Below are 19025 nucleotides of genomic sequence, written 5' to 3' on the forward strand. Positions count from 1 at the left end.
AGGGAGGGATTTTTACGGCGCTGCGGTGACCACAACGGGACCAAGACGGCCCTGGCACCGGGGAGATCGCGGGCGGTGCTTCTGGCTGGACGGGGTGTGTGGTGGGTGGAGGTTTTAAGGGTGAGACAGTGGAGGAGCGGGTGAACTAGCGTGGCAGTTTGGGCCGGAGTCTGGCCGGGCGTGCGGGGGGGGCGGTCCACTGGGTGTGGAGGAGTGTGGGAAACAGGCCACAGCTGGGGGGTCCGTGGGGACGGAGGGGGCCACCAGGGGCCGGTTATCTGGCTAACTGCTTCCTGTGAGGAGGGTCAGCACAGATGGGTGAGGGAGATCTTAACTGAAGGAGCTCAGATCTGGGCCTGGTCTAAACTTAGATCAGGAATAGAGAAGCAGGAAGCACAGCATCCATTCTGAGAGACCTGGGATGCTCTGCTGGTGGGAGGAGGTTTGTGTGTGTGTGTGTGTCTTTGTGCAGCAGCTAATCTTACTAATTGTGGTGATGCCAGGCTTCTGTCTGCAGGGCAAATGTATGCACACACACACACACACACACACACACACACACACACACACACACACACACACACACACACACACACACACACACACACACACACACACACACACACAGAAAATCAGGCCCTGGGCTTTATTACTGCAGGCAAGATTTATTCACAGCCTCTTTTTCTTGTTGATTAAAAACGTCTCCTCCACGTGTTGATTTATGGGGGTGGGAGACAGAGAGAGAAAAAGGGAGAAGGAGGGAGAGAGAGAGAGAGAGAGAGAGAGAGAGAGAGAGAGAGAGAGGGAGGAGGGAGGAAGAAAAGAGGAGAAGAAAAGGACAGAGAAGGAGGAGGGAGGAGAGGATGACATCATGCTTTTGGCAACCCCTTGTAAAGAGGTGACATCTACCCACTTTGTGTGTCTAAATAAAATCCTTAGCAAAGGGAGAGGTGGAAAGAGAGAGTGAGTGAGAGAGGGAGAAAGAGAGAGAGGATGCAGTTATTCTCAACTGCAACTGTGTTTACTATAATGAGAACAGACAGCCACAGGCCTATCTGCATAATGTGTGTGTGTGTGTGTGTGTGTGTGTGTGTGTGTGTGTGTGTGTGTGTGTGTGTGTGTGTGATACCGTGTACACATGGATTTGTGTGATTTAATGCTTTAAAGCTTCCACAAAAATTGGTATATGTATTAAAAAAGGTGGGGGAGAACGAAGTGGGAGGTATCTTTACCAAAAGGTGTGTGTGTGTGTGTGTGTGTGTGTGTGTGTGTGTGTGTGTGTGTGTGTGTGTGTGTGTCTGTGTGTGTGTGTGTGTGTGTGTCTGTGTGTGTGTGTGTGTGTGTGTGTGTGTGTGTGTGTGTGTGTGTGTGTGTGTGTGTGTATGTACATGAGGCAGACTGTGCCCTGCTTGCTAAGAATCTGAGCCCTGTTACACACTACATCTCCCACAAGGCACTGCACAATAAAAACAGTGAAGGACTGAGAACAGCAGACAGACACGCACACTGAACACAGAGAGACAGTGAGACAGTGAGACAGAGAGACAGTGAGACAGGGAGACAGTGAGACAGAGAGACAGGGAGACAGGGAGACAGAGAGACAGGGAGACAGAGAGACAGGGAGACAGAGACAGTGAGACAGAGAAACAGGGAGACAGAGACAGGGAGACAGTGAGACAGGGAGACAGTGAGACAGGGAGACAGTGAGACAGAGACAGAGAGACAGGGAGACAGAGACAGGGAGACAGAGAGACAGGGAGACAGAGACAGGGAGACAGAGACAGGGAGACAGAGAGACAGGGAGACAGAGACAGTGAGACAGAGAAACAGGGAGACAGGGAGACAGAGACAGAGAGACAGGGAGACAGTGAGACAGAGACAGTGAGACAGTGAGACAGAGAGACAGAGAGACAGAGACAGGGAGACAGAGAGACAGGGAGACAGAGACAGGGAGACAGAGACAGGGAGACAGAGAGACAGGGAGACAGAGACAGTGAGACAGAGAAACAGGGAGACAGAGACAGAGAGACAGGGAGACAGTGAGACAGAGACAGTGAGACAGGGAGACAGAGACAGGGAGACAGGGAGACAGAGACAGTGAGACAGTGAGACAGGGAGACAGAGACAGGGAGACAGGGAGACAGAGACAGTGAGACAGTGAGACAGGGAGACACTAGCACATCTACTACACAAGAAAGAGATGACAACTGGAGAGGGGAGGATATACAAGGACCAAGGGAAGGACAGGAGAGAGAGAGAGAGAGAGAGAGAAGGAGGGAGAGAGAGAGAGAGAAAGAGAAGGAGGGAGAGAGAGACAGACAGGGTAAATAAAGACAAGGGGTTGCTGTTTCCTGAGGCAGAGGTAAGGCAGTGCTCTGGAGAGAAACTGGAGTGAAAACGCTGCCTCGGAGTCAGACATCAGACGCCACACAGGAGCTGTGATCTCCACACCAGCACACAGGGCCACAAATACACCAGACAACACAACAACCACTCACCAGGGCAGATTAAAACACAGAAAAACTAACAACATGTTCTCTCTCCCTCCCTCTTACCTCTCACCTCTCTCTCTCCCTCCTTCTCTCTCTCCCTTCCTCTCTCACACTTATCGTTTGAATTATCACCATCCTGTTCAAGGCTGCAGTCACTCCAGGGGAGCCTCTACTTCACACACACACACACACACACACACATACACACACACACACACACACACACCACCCCCCAGTTTTGTTTTCGTGGCGCAATTCTAACCCCATCTTAAGGGAGAAATGGTGCAGGACAAATCCCCACTGGGTCCTGGGAAGAGGAGACAAACCAAGACCCACAGATGGGGACATGGATAGAAGACAAAAACACAGACAGACAAACCAAACAGGTCATCAAGCCCCTCCCACCCCAACAAAACAAGCCCATCCACCAGAGTGTGTCTGAGACCGACAGCTTCTTAGAAGCAAATTAACACCAATCCAGTAATCCAAAAGCCTGTGTTAATTCTGCTGAGAATTCTCCACCGCAAAATGTCTGTCTGACGTATCACCGTGTATGTAGGTGTAACAAACCAGGACAAGCAGGTTCTGAGATCGTGTAACCTGTGTCCACCTAACCATGTCCTGAAGTTCCTCTACACTGTTGTGGCCACTGTAGTGTCTCAGGTCTAACAGACTCTAGTGAGGTCACCAGTACATTATTCACTAAATGAATATGTCAGATCAGGGAAACCACTCAGGGATCAGGTGTGTAGTGATCGGGTACTCCACAGTACAGTACAGTACTGCTCTACGGTACAGCGCTGCTCTACTGTATAGCGCTGCTCTAGAATCAGGTCTCTCTCTGTCTTCAGAAGATCATCGACTCTGACACAAAAGGCAAAAACTGATTCCAGACCTGCTCCAACAAGCTTGATGAGAAATGAACGCAGGACTGGGGGAAGCTGTTGTAGGCTAGTCCGGAAGACCGACTGCTGTGAAACGTTTTAGGTTTTCCCACATTGGCGACCACATGTGATGCAACTCATCACAGCACACTCATCACACCCCCGGGCCTGGATCAGGAATCGCTCTGTTTGACAGGGAAAAGCTGAAACTCCACAGGCCTGGAGCTGAGATTCACTGTTCTTGAGCTGCTATTGCCTGGGTTTCTCTTGTGCCAGTCCACATTTTTGCCCTAACCCGACTCCTAGCACACCTGCGTCTGTTAACAGTCTGGTGTGGGTGTGCTGAGAGTTGAGACAGCAAAAACATGGAGTCTGGTGGGCCCTGAGGGCTGCGTTAAGAACCAGTGGTCTAGACTATGACGGCCCTCTAAGATCTCCCAAAGTGCTTGTAAATGAACTAAACTGGGCTGATGAAATGGAGCTAGTGGGCAGGCTAGCTGAGGGGCTAGCGGAGGGGCTAGCGCAGGGGCTAGCGCAGGGGCTAGCGCAGGGGCTAGCGCAGGGGCTAGCGGAGGGTTACTTACTCAAGGCCAGGGATCCACTAAGCAGCGGAGACAGCAGCAGGCCACTCAGAGAGAGCAGGGTGGCCAGGCAGGGCAGGCGGCCGGTCAGCACCATTCTGCAGATGACCTTTGACCTGGCAGGTGAGCCACGGTCCCACAAGAAGGAGGGGGGAGGGGCGCGGGGTAGGGCGGGGAGGGGTCTGCACGCTGGACGTTTGGCACTCTGGAAAACAGAAAAGAAGCGTCTGTTAGTGCGTTCCCTGGTTCTTAGTTTCTTCAACAGCAAATAGTACAGATTAGATGTTCGCGTAATCACGACTAACTGTGGAGCAGAGTTACGAAAGCAGGAATGCTCGCCACATTCATTAGAAACGCACATCAGAAATGTGTGTATCAGGTCTAGGTGCACCATGGTACGGCACTTTGGCCAAAGGTCTCGACTTCAGCTGTTTACAAAGTGCTATATTTACGCTTTTATTTATAGATATCTGCATCAAGATGGCTACAAGCAGTGGGCTAGAAACCCAGAGACGGAAGACAGGACGCGTATACTACCCACACGCACACACCCACACACACGCACGCACACACACGCACGCACGCGCACGCACACACACACACACACACACACACACACACACACACACACACACACACACACACACACACACGCTTCACCTTCACCACACGTTTCTGAGAAACCACTTTTAAAAAGGAAGGCTGAGCACCGTAGCCCCTGGACTAAGGTTGGACAATGTTCCTATATACAGAGTGGAGCAGGAGGTGGAGCCTTCTGCCAAGGACCCGCCTCTTATGCAAAAGCACCCCCTGAACACGAACACCGTCCTCTGAACCGCCGCCCCCCCCCCCCTCACACTGCACACACTCATTCCGCCCGCCCTTATCACTGGATCACAGCTTTATGTGCTCATGTGCCGATCTCCTCGCTTTAAATGAACTGCTATTAATCCCCGGCACCCGGGACCGCTCCGCTGATACACATGTGAGCTGGGGAAGGCTGGAATATGTAGTCGCTTGCATCTTATTATCAATAAAGATGCTGAACATGAGGAAAACGTATAAATAACACGAGTGATTCCAGCGTATTGAAACTGTCCAGTGACAGCTGGATTCAATATGGTTTTACTGTGGAGTGAGAAGCGAGGTTTACTAGGGGAACGCACAAGACCCGCAGAAGAAGTGCACTAAGCCCCGCCTCTTCAAGAAAATTGCGCTTATTTGATTCGCCGGCACAAAATAGTGCTTGAAAATAACTGACACATATTCGAAATGTGATCTCCCGAAATCCACCGCAATCCACGTTGGCACTGCAGGCAATGGGGGAATATGAAAACTGGAAAAGGCTCGGAGCTCTGCTCCTCTCTGGCAGATAAACGTGGAGTTTATGTCACTCAGAAGGAGGAGCAGGTGATGATGGGAGGTGGAGGTGGAGATGCTCCTCGCTGCAGATAAGAGAGGCTGTGTGTCCGCACGGGCGTGGAGGACCCACCGTGGCCGAGGTCTTAACCGCAACACCTTACGTAGTCCGCCACCCTGCGCGGTTTAGTAAGCGTACACACACACACACAATACACACACACACACACACACACACGCACCCACACACACACACACACACTCGCTCGTGCCCTGCCTCTCACTCTTCACCTCCAGTCGTGTTCTCTGCACCGCTAGCTCTCACAATACATCTTTTGTGTTTCCTTCTCTGAGGTCACCGTTCGCCACAAAGGCTGACAGAGGCGAACGCTCACGCCCTTTCAGCCACACGCACGCAAGCGCACGTCAATCTGTTCCTTTGTTTGCACGGCTCCGCTGCAGTGGGCACACGCGTGTGTGTGTGTGTGGTTTTCCTGAGAGCCAGCCGGCCCCGGCGCGAGAGAGAGGCCCCAATAACGGGCTGTTCGCCAGGCGTGGACCTGTCGTCGGCCCTCCCAGACACACCCTGTGTTCGGCCTCGCGCAAACAAACCCCAGGGCCCTGGTTCCGGACCCGCGTGGCGAGAGGGCACGGGTCGGCCACACCGTGCCCAGGCAGGAGGCCTGATACGTGGGTTCTGATTTATGGGGCTCCCCGGGCCCTCCTGGCGCTGTTCCAGTCAGAAGCTCCAGGCACCAAAGTTTTAAAAAAGAGAAAGAATAAAAGCAAAAAAAGCAGGAAGGTAAAGTGCTTGTTCTGTTGGGCCACGTGTCACGGAGCGCTGGGTGAGCTTCCTCCGGGTGAGCTGCTCGTGCTGAGACCCCAGCCCAGGGGTTTCGCTCCAAACCCATATCTAACCAACACAGTTCAGCCAATCAGGGCCTTTCAGCGGGGATTAACAGGGTCTGCTCATGGCTGCAACCAAACGCCTCCGTAACCAGTGTGGGGATGGGCTAAGGAGATATCAAATCAAATTGATTTATATAGCACTTTCTACAATAGCCATTATCACAAAGCAGCTTTACAGATAGCCGAGTCCGAGACGTCCGAGCTCGAATGCATATCTGGGCTTCTCTCTGTCACACTGTGCAAATAAATAGGTGTGTAAACATCAGCTTAAAGCTCATCACTTAAAGCTTATAACTCTGGTATTAAGAGCCATTATCAGTATTGGGCTGTGGAATACCCATTACCTTCTTCAGGGTTACTCTAGACACACATCTGATACACATTTAACACACCTGCTGCGGTGTCTAGACACAGACTGCCCTATCCAGACCAACAATAAGTAAAACGAGGCCTGACACGTCGTCACCTCGTACAGGCGTGTGGTGAAGCCGTAACTGAACGTTAGCACCGTCTCCACGGAGGGAAGGAGCAGGTGGCGTGGCTCACGCTGCCCGCACTCAACTGTTGCTCCGGGGCTTAAATCTTCCAGCTCTCGGCTGATAGAGGCAGCAGCCCACACAGCTTTCCAGGTACCAACCAACGGCACTCCGGTCGAACGCTTAATTACACGCAGACCACAAACCTCGAGACTTTCGGCCTGGACAAATGAACGGGGAGCCCGACACCGGCGACTGTAGGCCGGCTGGTTCTGGGGAGATTCAAATAAATGACCGGGGCCAAGAGTCTCGGGTTGCTACTCGCTGAGAAATCAGGAGAGTGGGATGGAGGAGGTGAGGGGGCAGGTTCCAGACAGCACCGTCCCATCTGCGTTCATTTGCCCTCCATTTTGGGGGTCCGAACTGCCCCTCTCCTGCCCCTCCTGCCCCCAAGCCAAACAGTTTTCATTTTTTTCTTTATTGCGCGTTCCAGCAGTCAGATGCAATCAGCACCGCTCCCAGTGACACGTGGGCTGGGTTATCCAGTACGTAGCCGTGCATTATTAATGCCAGCATGTTTGATTCTCAGAGAGAGAGAGAGAGAGAGAGAGAGAGACAGAAGGTGAGATAGAGAGAGAGTAAAGGTGAGGAGAGAGAGAGGGTGAAGGTGAGAAAGAGGGAGCAGGGGAGTGAGAGAATGTGAGACGGAGAGGGAGAATGCTGGAGGGAAGGCAATCTCCAGCACAACGGAGATAAGACATGAGAAAGACCAGAGCTGACCAAACTAGTCTGTGAAATCACCTGTGAAAAAATAATTAGAAAGAAAGAAAAGAAATACACAATATGATACTGCCCAAGGAAAAGAAAAATAAATGAGCGGCACAGAGAGAGAGAGAGAGAGAGAGAGAGAGAGAGAGAGAGAGAGAGAGAGAGGGCCTTCAAAACTCGTTTGTGAGCTTCTCCAACAGACTTTGAAAACAAACCCTGTGAAATTGTGTCCACGTAAATGACAGGGTGTGAGGTTCTGGTCAGTGGTGGTGGAGCGAAGGAGCTAGGGTGTGTTCAGCAACCGCCAGAGTGGAGGAGCCTGGGTTGAGGAGCCTGGGTGGGGCCTCTGTGCCAGCCGCTCGTGCTCATGTGAGTTACCATTATGGATTCTGCAGTCCTGTTAATTCTGCAGGGCAGGGTGGGGGGTGGTTTGATACTCAGCAGCTCACCTCCTCCCCCAGCCTGGGACTCCGCAGACTTGCGCATCTTCGGTGTGTGTGTGTGTGTGTGTGTGAGAGTGTGTGCGCGCGCGCTCTGGAGGGGAAGATAAGCCTGTCATGTTGGACAGCGTGAGAGGCAGGTGAGCCGGACCAGAACCAGTACGCGTGTTAGAACGGGGAGCAGCACAGGGACGGCAAGAACGCAAACAAACACAGCAGAAAAATGAGCAGGACGAGGCATGAAAGGTGTGTGTGTGTGTGTGTGTGTGTGTGTGTGTGTGTGTGTGTGTGCGTGCGTGCGTGCGTGCGCGCATACTTATGTTGTCATATGGAAATGCATGCATTAATATGCAACTTAAAATTCTCACCGGATAAACTAGAATAGTGCAAAACGTGTGTAAGTGAAGGCGAACCTCAAATGTGGGCTGTTGGATGAGCACATATTAGCTACAGCAACACAAAAGACAATGACAAACTGTGTTTGTGTGTGTGTGTGTGTGTGTGTGTGTGTGTGTGTGTGTGTGTGTGTGTGTGTGTGTGTGTGTGTGTGTGAGCCCTGAATAACAAGAGCAAGCCAGAAGCCAGATTTAAGTCTCATGTGTGTTGGATCACGTGAATTAGGAGGAAGAAACCACGGTGAGCATCCAATTAAAACTCCTCATTAAGAACCCTGAAGAGGTTCTGCTCAATACAGAGATCAAACCGCTGACGGCTGACACCGCCCCCACGCACGCTGTCATTTACCCACTACAGCTCAACACACATTTTTGCACAACTCAAACACAACGACAGAAATGCGAGCGGGTTTTTTAGGCCAGTGATGTTTGCTTTTAAAGCGGCGATCGGCGCCGTGACGCCCTCTTTTCAGACCCTCTATTCCCTAAGCTCCGCCCCCCAACACGGCTAATCTGATGAGCGCAACTCATCGGCTAATTGTAAAGAAGTGTGAAGAAGCTGAGAGTGAAATCAGGAGGGCGGTGGAAGACCGTCCCACGTGGCGGGCTCTGTCTACCGTCCCTCACACTCCCACACACGAGCACGGCTGTTATACTTAAGAACACCCCAACCGCGAGAGACCGACAGATGACATGAAACAGGTCACCCAACACCACTCACGTCCATGACACATCATCTGGTATCTTCGTTGGCTGTTTGAAGGCAGAGCTGATTAGCTTTCCTGGCAAATACTGCATGTTCGAGTACGACCGGGGGCGAGTTCACTGAGCTCATGACAAGTGAGAGGAGACGACCGGGGAGGTTCGAACGCTGGAGTCCATCATCTCCGCCTGGAGAGCCTCTGAATACTCGTGACAAGCTCCGTTGGGTTATAAGTGACAAGAATTGGGTTATCGTGGGGCCTAACTGGGTGATATGGACTGGATCTCAGTGCAACAGAGATGACCAGACCTGGAACTCCTGGGCTAAAACCTGTGCGGCAGGTCTGTCGTGCAACAGATGTGAAGTTACAAGGCTGTCTGCAGGAATCGCTGTCGTCAGCACCAGCCGCCCTGAAGAGTGTGTACCGGGCCCCTGAAGAGTGTGTACCGGGCCCCTGAAGAGTGTGTACCGGGCCCCTGAAGAGTGCGTACCGGGCCCCTGCTCCACACCGTCTCACATACTGAAAGGAAGTTCCATCTGAATAGCTCTTTTGATTCTGTTCAATTATCAAGGACACGTACCCTCCTTCTGGGCCCACACACACACACACACACTCACGTCTTCCCGACCGCAGCAGTAATCTGAGAGCGTAAACACACACACACACACGCACGCGCACACGTCTGGCTTTCATCTGCGTGCCAAGTTGGGTTGTGTATTCTGGGTGGTTTGAGTTGTCATCCCTGTGTGGTGCTCACATTGCCGTTCTGATTGGCGTACAGAGACAGACTATCCTCCCATAGGCTGCCGTGGCTGGCCGTCCCCACGGTAACCTGAAGGGCCATACTCACTGGTCAATCACGCTCTTCTCCTATCAGCGAGCAGCTATTTTCTCTTCATTTTTGTCTTTTAACTCTTCAGAAGCAACTGATAACCTTGTCTACTCCACACTAACCTGTGAGCAGAGACGGTTCTGTTCAGTATGCACACTAACTCTTACATACTCAGTAGAACGAAGACACGGTGAAGTACTGATCATATGTATTGATTAAATATGACACGCAAACAGTATTTTGAAGATTCATTTTTTAGGACAACACTGCGCTTCAAACGGTAGAGAATACATTTCATCTCGTTCTCACAGATTTTGAAGAATCGCAAGGCCCTGAAGGCATCTGCAGAGGGTTGCCAGGTTACTTATTACCCCCCCCCCCCAAGCAGACCTACAGTGGTGATGATTAACACCCACAGTGCAGACCTGCCAGCTGGAGCCCGCTGTGGTGCAGACGCATTACGGAGGTGACGGACCTCCTCCGCCCTTCTGACTCGCTTCCACCACCAGCGCATTTGTGCACCCAGGCTGAGGGACGATCGACAGAGGCTCCCTGGGCTGCAGACAGGCCCTTGGAGCTGGAGAGAAATTTCAGTAATGAATAACAGACACGCTGAGGCCGCCCGGTCTCCTCAGGAGAGACACGGAGGGACAGACCCGGAGACAAAGGCAGGGACAGAGAAGAAGCTCATTAGGAAACACAGTCATCCCTGATATCTTCATATGCTCTCCAAGCTAATGCTTTAAATCCAGAGCCTCAGCTCCGTCCACAGAGGGAGAGAGAGAAGATGTTCACTCGTGCTTGTAATCGCTAGTCCTCCACACCACACATCACAGCTTCAGAAGTTCAGCTTCTAATACTTATTCACCAAGTTGATGCTGTTAATCAGTTTCTACCCACTGGTTTGAGCTAATTAGCAAGTCCAGGTGGTCGGAACAAAATCGTGGGACGGATTTTTTCGTTCCGAACTCGTAAAACCGAACTCTGAACTCGTAATGTCCATCTGCAGTTTTCACCAGACAGCATCACTTCACGCCTTTGCATCTTCTTGAGAAAACCAATACACCTGACGTCTTTCTGGCCCAGGAACTCTGACCCTCTGGCGGGCGATACGAACATGTTTCACGTCCACCTGAGCCGTCGAGACCATCGGTGTGTGTCTCACCATCGTGTTCGCCGGGCCGACCCGTGGACAAACGCGATGACATGCCTGGGCTTGTTTGCCGGCGAGGGAGCATCTCTCAGTGGGCCCGCGGGCCTGGGCAGGCAGAGGCGGTGTCGATTTCTGCGGCAGATAATTCCTCTGTGTGAGGAAGGGGGAGGGGCTTGAGGCGTTTGTGTTTTCGAGATATCTAGCCCTCTAAAGCAGCCGCTCCTGTGATCACAAAAGCGTCCAGTCAGAGCAGCGCACACATCAGCGCTTGACTTCAAGAACAGTGGGGCTGGAGGCACAGGAGATGCTATCGCCACCTTTCAGACTGGAGGCTGGCACCTTGAAATAGTTCGAGGTGAAGCAGAGGTCCCTCCGTGAAACAGAGTTGCGTTTTCGTGCGTCAGCCAAAGTGCCATCAAAGCTCAGATTTTACAAGCAAACTGTTAGCATCATAAAATGTAGAGGGTTGGAGGTGGAGGGGGGGGGGATTCCTTCTTTGGACACCTGGCAACCTATGAATTTGGCGAGGCAGAGAAGAAGAGCTGCAGGAGCTGTGATTACTCCTGACACAGGGAGACAATTACACTGCCACTCACTGTTACTGACAACCCAACGCAAGGTGTTCGGGGGGGCTTCCATTAGCATAGCAGCGCTACACATCTGTTTAGCTAACCCAGCCGCACAGCTCTGCTGCCACAGGCAGTATGTCACCATCAAACCTGCCGGCATCCGCCAGGCCTGGGTCAGACACGCGCCTCAAGGACTTTCCTCGTCCACCTGGAGGAGACGAGCACAAAAAGACGCTGACGGAGCGCCGGTGCGCGTCTCAGCTTCACAAATCCAGGTCCAAAATATAAAAGTCTCCGTCAATTATTTTTGCACCGTCCAGTTGGCTGCTCTAATTAATTCTAGCTGCTAATTAACCAAACCAGGTGACTAGAATGAAATCCCAGGAGGACTTTTACTTTGTGAATCTTTTCACTACTTTCAGAGAGAGCTGGCATATGTTTAACAGCACAGGACATCCCAAAATGTCCTAGCATATAAATGTCTTAGCAAATCACTATATTAGTGATTTGGTGTGTTTTTAATTGGGGTATTTCACAGCCATGAAGGGGAGCGCATACGTCTTGGTTCTGACTGGACCTATCAGAGCCTGGGTGTATGTCTGAACACGATTCATTACCAGCATCCTAACACTCTTGGTCTCGTAAAAGCACATAGCACAACATGTTTTATCTGTGGCAGACAAAAGAGACAAGAATGTAAAAAAAAAAAAAAACACAAGCAGTATACAATATCTTCATAAATACGTGACATTTTTGGATGGCACTCTCATTTAAAGTGCTCTCTCTTCAGCTCTGTAGTACACTGCTGTGAAATTGCAGCTGTGGGCTTTCATTTGCCTGAGTGAGACCTAAAAGGCTCCTCCGAACGAGAGCTCTCTCTCCTCAAGGCCGCAGGGGCTCTGTTTCCACATTAACAGAAATAACTTCATGTGGTTAATGAACAAGCTCGGGGTCACCTGGGCGGTGTTCTTCTCCGCACACCACTCCAGCGGGCCCAGCCCTGGCTGGACGTGGGGGGGGATTCTGCACAGAACGGCTCAGAGCCGGAGCGTAATGGTTTTCTTCCCCTCTTTTTTTTTTTTTGGTTGTGGCTTGTTTATGCGATCATAATAAATGCATTGTGCACAATCACGGTTACCTCCCTCCTGTCGTAATTACATGACAGTTCTGTGCCGAGTGGGTGTGGGAGGATATAATCACATTCTAGCTTAGATGCCACTTGGGAGGGAACAGACGCAGGCGCAGTGTGTGTGTGTGTGTGTGTGTGTGTGTGTGTGTGTGTGTGTGTGTGTGTGTGTGTGTGTGTGTGTGTGTGTAAGGCGCCCCATGGGTTCATGGCTCAGTACAAGTGCCTCCTCCTCCTTAGATTGTTGCACTGAGAGAATTGGAGAGAGAGGGAGGGGGAGGAGAGACAGAGAGGGAGGGATTAGGAGGAGGAGACAGGGAGGGAGAAGGAGGAGGAGAGAGAGAGAGGGAGGGAAAGAAGAAGAGAAGTGGTGAAGACAGAAAGCAGATGGCCAGGTTTGGGACTATGACTCCTGTCTCTCACCTTCCTTAGCCTGGAAAAACAACTGGGCCCTTTCACAGCTCATCCAAACCTGCACGCAGGACAGACTAAAGCCTGGTTTATACTTTCACGAGTCACCGTAGCGCGTGACTCCGCCCACCTCACGCGACCCTGCGCAAACGGTCGAGGCGTTTATACTTTCGCGAGCGTCACTGCGGTGTTCTCCAAAACGATAGGTGGCGATAGGGGGCAGTGGAGAATAAAAAATATATATACATACACACATAGATCTATATAGATAGAAATATACATCTATGAACCTGCGCAAACGGTGGAGGCGTTCATACTAGCCGCGTCACATTCTTTGTAGTTTTGTCTGAAACAATATGTGGTAATATAAAGAAACACCCCTCAAAAAAAGGGGAATGAACATTTACCTGCCGAATTTTAATGTTGCTTTGTGTTTCAGGTTTGAAAAGTGTTGGAATTTAGGTTAAAGTACATTAAAATGTTGAAATTGTAACTACTTAGTTTCACAACAAATAGCTGTCTGACTGAACAGTTCTCTTGTATTACGTTAACAAATACGAGCCTCTTGTAATTCCAGGACGAAACATGAGAGAACGTGAAGACGTTAAGATTGGGCGTTTTGAAAATAAACCACCATTAAATAATGTGATAGAAAGCGAATTATTTCTAATCATTTCGAGTATATGTATAAATATTTAACTTAATTAAGTTTAACGTGCTGGGAAATATAGAAATGGACCTTGAAAGTGACGTACAAGTGGCGCGCGCGAAGTTGCAAAATTCGAGAGGTGCACGACCTTGCGAATCGACAGCGCGTGAGGCCCTCGCGCATGGGCGGAGTCACTGCGATTACGTCATTTTCGCCGGCTTAATGTGTGCACGGGCCCTCCTGTGGGCCCTGCTGTGGGCCCTGCTGTGGGCCCTCCTGTGGGCCCTCCTGTGGGGCCCTTCTGGGCTTGTGTGCAGCTTGCTCAGCTCCACTGTTCCCGTTCTTTCCCACAAGGCTCATCTCGATCTCGCTGACAGGGCTGCCGAGCTGTACAAGACAGGGATTGTGGAGCGGAGGGGAGGGTTGAGAGGTTACTTGACCCCCGTGCTCATGTGACGGTGCTGAGGTCCTGACTGAGGCGGGTCAGCCAGGGGAACAGACTAAGTGCCAGTGCGGGGGTGGCATACTGCATGGCGTGATTGGGCTCTAATATATTCATCTGCGGGCGGAATGAGAGCTGGAGGAGACAGTGACTGCGGTTGTGTGATTTCTTTCTCCACTTCGCTGATAAACAGGCTTGGACACACGAGGTTATTGTTGCGGCCGGCAGCATGTGGGCGGCACTCCGGGACTGACCACGCCCCTGTGCCCCAACTCCGCCCGCACGGCCAAGCCAATCGTGTAGCTTCACAGGCTCTCCAAAAGAGCACTCCTTATTCTCTGACACACCCCTCAAACTCTACCACCCAACCGCCTGCACCAGCTGAGGGCCCTGCAGGAGAGGTCAGAGGTCAAAGGCCAGGCAGCTGGCACAGCACCATCGGCTGTTTCTGATTTACGATCTGGCATTCTGTGATTGGCTCGACTTGGAGACAGAGTGGCAGAAACGTCAGAAGGGCAGTTTAGCGCCAGAAAGTCACCCGTCCTTAGATGGCTGCCGGACTCCCACTGGGTGACGAGCAGAGGGGGTGGAGAGGGCAGGCTAGCCCCGCCTCCCCTGGCTGTGTGCGGTCTGTAAGGAGTGAGGCCACGTGCATGTATGGAGAGGAAAGACCTTCACAGCTGCAGCTCCGCCCAGCAGCACCACCGTCTCACACGCACAAGCCCAGAAGAGCCAGCGCCACCATCATCATCACCATCACTACCACCACCAGCACCATCACCAATAACTCCACCACCATCACCGTCATAACCATTATTATCATCACCACCAGCACCCCCACCACCACTATCAGCCAGTTCCTGTGTACATGCAGGAACAGACATCCACGCAGCAGACCCCTGTGAGAGTGAGAAAAGGGAGGGAGGGAGAGAGGATGAAAGAGAAGGAGAGAAGGAGACAAAGGGAGGAAGAAAGAGGATGAGAGACAGAGAGAGAGAGAGAGAGAGAGAGAGAGAGAGAGAGACAAAGGGAAGGAGACAGGATGAGTGAGGGAGAGAAAACCATTAAGAGGTATAGAAAGACAGGAAGAGAAAGAGTGAGACATTAAGATAGATAGAGAGAGAGAGAGAGAGAGAGAGAGAGTGAGAGAGACTGGGAGACTGTACAGTCCCTCTATCAGCTACGCTCAATTGACCAGTGTTCCTGGAACAACAATCACAAATAAAGAGAGTAGATGAGAGGCGGAGTATATTTTACCTACTCTCTGCTAGAGGTAGAATGGAAAAGAGAGAGAGAGAGAGAACCAGAGAGAGAGAGCGAGTGAGCACATTCAGGTCAGTCAGATGAATCAATCGCTCCATTGGGTTTCTGGGTGGGGGGGGGGGGGGGGGGGGGAACTGGCTGAGACAAGAGATGTGGCACCATCTCCTCCACCCCCGGCCAGGCGGACTGATTACACACTGATCAATTTTTCATTACTGTAACAATCGTCAGTGCAGGAAGAGCTGAGGTCTAATCCACATGCTACAGTGGCCGGTCGTTAGCGTCGTTAGCGTCCCTGCATCTGTAGTCTCCCCCGTGAAGTCACCCAGCCCTCTACGCCACTAAAGCAGAATTATCCACAAACGGAAATACAGCCATTAAATCTGCTAACCGCAAGCAAACACACCTCCACAGGTGCGCCGAATATCCAAGGTGCTTCCCGTTCCATTATCGACTAGCGTGTGCGCCGGTGTGGCGGGGTTGCCATGTTGCCCATAACAGAGAGTCCCGCTGAGGCAAATCCCCCCCTCTCAGTGGGGGCTAGCTCAGTTAGCGCCCGCTGGGCGAGTGAGAGGCTGTGTAGGCTGACTTAATTATAGGAATGTAAATACCTCCGATTATAAAAGCGCCAGCGCTCTTTCCGACTGTAGTCTGCGGCCCGGCTGCCTCGGGATACCTGCTGGTTTCCCGGACAAAAGAGCAAAGGGAAATGTGAAGCATCTCGCCGGTTGTGTTTATGGGAGAAGAGGGAACAAAACATCGCCGCCGCCACAAACAACAGCCATAACAACACAACCTTAGGCCATCTCCCGCTTGAACTTTTCCCTCTCTTTTTTTCCCGCTCTTTTTAAGCAGCGCTGGATCTCAGCTCAAAGCGAACGTCCTCTCACGGCACGTGCTGCAGGTACACGCACTCTTCTGGAGCGCCGCCACCATTATCTACATTTTCAGCTGCTCTGCCCCAAAAAAAGGCCGCCAAAAAAAATTGGAAAAAGCAAAGCGTGTCGGCGAGTGTGAAACCGCGTGCCAGCAGGGCTCTCCGGGGGGACAATAGCGGAGTGCCGTTATGTGGTATCACCGGTGGGCGTTTGAAAGAGGTCGATCGTTACAGCTGGAATGGGGCTGTCAGCGGAGAAGTGTGTTTGCTTGGTAAACATGTGATGTGAGTCCCTTCTCTTTCCATCTGGTTGACTGCGGAAGAAAAACTCTTTCTGTGTGAAAGAGGGAGAAAATGTGTGTGTGTGTGTGTGAGAGAGAGAGAGAGAGAGAGAGAGAGAGAGAGAGAGAGAGAGAGAGCAGGGTTTTCTTTTTGACAAACCCGGTGAAGTCCTGAGGCCTGTATCTCTAATGGAAGGCTGACTGGTTCATCTCTCGTCAGATGCAGTCTGCTCCATCTACGTTACTGCCTCTCAGAGCTCAGAAGAGCTCAGTGTTTTTGTGTTATTAAATGCTAATGTAAAATCAATTATTATTTTAAAGGAAAGGTATGAAAGAATTTGCTGACTTTGAAATTCAAATTTGGATGCACATGGTTAAATAATATCCATCCATCCTACACTCCCACCCACTCTGACCATACACACACCCACCCACACACACACTCATACACTGTATGTGTAATATATTGCCTTATGTTGATCTTCTGAGGCCTACAGAATGAGGTCTCCTCCTCAGCCCTCTCCAGTCAGGAAGGAAGGTGTACGGTACCCAGACCTCAGAGAGCCCGTTTGTGCAACTGACAACTACCAAAAGCGTAAACACAATGAAACCGGAAATTGAACTGAAATAAGAAATCTTCCGTTTGCCCGAAGGCGTCCTAGGTGTGCTTCACACACAATGCTCTCTCTGAAATTTCATTTTTTCCACATCTGCAGCAGCCAACACAAAAAGGGGCGGGGCTGGCAAAGCTTTGAAGTCACATGCTGCAGCAGGCGTTCTCAGGAGGCATCTAAACCCCTACCATAGCAACCTTGAAGTTCATCTCCCTGGAGTGGAGCTTGTCGGCGGAGGAAGCATCTGTCCTCTTGCACTCCCTCGTATCGATAGGGGAAAAGAAAACAACTTGAGTTTTGAAATGACTGAGGAGAAATCATTAATTATTGGCATCAAAAGCGCTACACCCAACTATGCACTCCGTGAAGGACACCGTCCACCTCCAGTGCGCACAGAACCAGGAGTAAAGCCCCCCCCCGTGCCTGCCCCAGTGGAGGGGCGTGATCACGTGCATTCAAGCGCATGATCCCTGCCGGTGATAACGAGGCCCAAGGGAACCTAGCAGACCCTAGTGCGTGGACACTAGCACCCGGATGCTAGCGCCTGATGCTAGCGCCCGATGCTAGCGCGCGGACGGCCTCGCTCACGTTGTGCATCATGATCACGGCAGTCTTGGTGTCAGAGACTACAGGAAGTCCAAGAGGCTAAAAGCGGGTGTTACACGCAATTGGATGACACCTGCTTTTGACGAATGTGTGGAGTAGGTCCCCACGAGGCCAGTGTTTAGCACAAATCAAAATGGCTGACTGAGTAATGCTAGAGATTAAACCGTGTAACTATTAACCACACAGTAAGGCTTGTAGAATTGGGTTAAAGAGATAGAGGGAGTTTCCCAGGGTGGACTGCTCTTACAAAGCCTGAATCAGATAATCCGGTTAAGACAAAACTTTTACTTTTGAAGATTAAGGTTTAAGATTAAGATTAAGGCTATGGTACGTTGGTTTAGGTGGCCTGTTGATTCACATAAATTAATGAAATCATTGATGTTGAATGTTGCCTCTTTGCTTACAAAGGTGAGGAAAAAGAGGGAAAAACTGCTACAAAGATTAACTAGTAAAGAAAGTTCAGCGGCTCTGTAAAAATCACTGTTATATCATAGAAACCTCACATTCATTACACTTTGTTTCATAATCCAAGACACCATGAAGATGCAAGCTACTGAGGATCCAGATATAGACGCGTTTAGCTCCTCGTGGATCTCTATGTAGGTGTGAACGCTGCCTAACAGCTTCACCCTTTCCCCCTGTTCGAAGTTCTTGCAGAATAATGTTTCGATCCAAGATCAGCTATGACAGCAGGCTTCAGGGGCAGATTTAGTGAATGTGTGTGTGTGTGTGTGTGTGTGTGTGTGAGAGAGAGAGGGAGAGAGAGGGAGCCCGTGGAGTTGGGGGTACAGATAGAGGGGGATGTAGGTTGCTGTCATGGCTCCGTGTGGATGTGTGGGGCTGCTAGTGCGTTGTGGGAGTTGATCCGCTGGAGGTGATAACACTGGGTCTTTTGTGCGCTCCGGCTGAACCCGAAACGTCTTCCCACAGTCAGCCATTCCTCAGCCCCGGCCCTGCCGTCTAGCCCTCCGTCTCGCTCTCCCACTCCTCCTGTAAATCCCTCCTCTGTACTCCTCCTCTAAATCTTTCTCTTTCTCATACTCTCTCTCCATCTCAATATCTCCCACCTCAGTTCTCTGGATCTCTCTTGTTCTCTTGTCGTTTTCTCTCCTTCTCTCAAGCTGTAACTCTTCCCCCAGTCTCTCCCCTATTTCTTGATCTCCATTAGTGCTTGTGTCAATCTCTCTCTCTCTC

The 19025-nt window shown here is 51.1% G+C and overlaps 1 protein-coding gene across 1 annotated transcript in view; it reads right to left on the reverse strand.

Annotated features, from left to right (window-relative positions):
- ptprsa (protein tyrosine phosphatase receptor type Sa) overlaps positions 1 to 19025 on the reverse strand; it is a 115708-nt gene that overhangs the window by 91248 nt on the left and 5435 nt on the right. Inside the window, 1 exon segment of the mRNA XM_076991638.1 lies at positions 3961 to 4162. Within this exon segment, the coding sequence (XP_076847753.1) occupies positions 3961 to 4054 (94 nt within the window). The 5' untranslated portion in view covers positions 4055 to 4162.

Source organism: Brachyhypopomus gauderio, unplaced genomic scaffold (assembly GCF_052324685.1).
Source record: "Brachyhypopomus gauderio isolate BG-103 unplaced genomic scaffold, BGAUD_0.2 sc84, whole genome shotgun sequence".
Taxonomy (NCBI): Eukaryota; Metazoa; Chordata; class Actinopteri; order Gymnotiformes; family Hypopomidae; genus Brachyhypopomus; species Brachyhypopomus gauderio.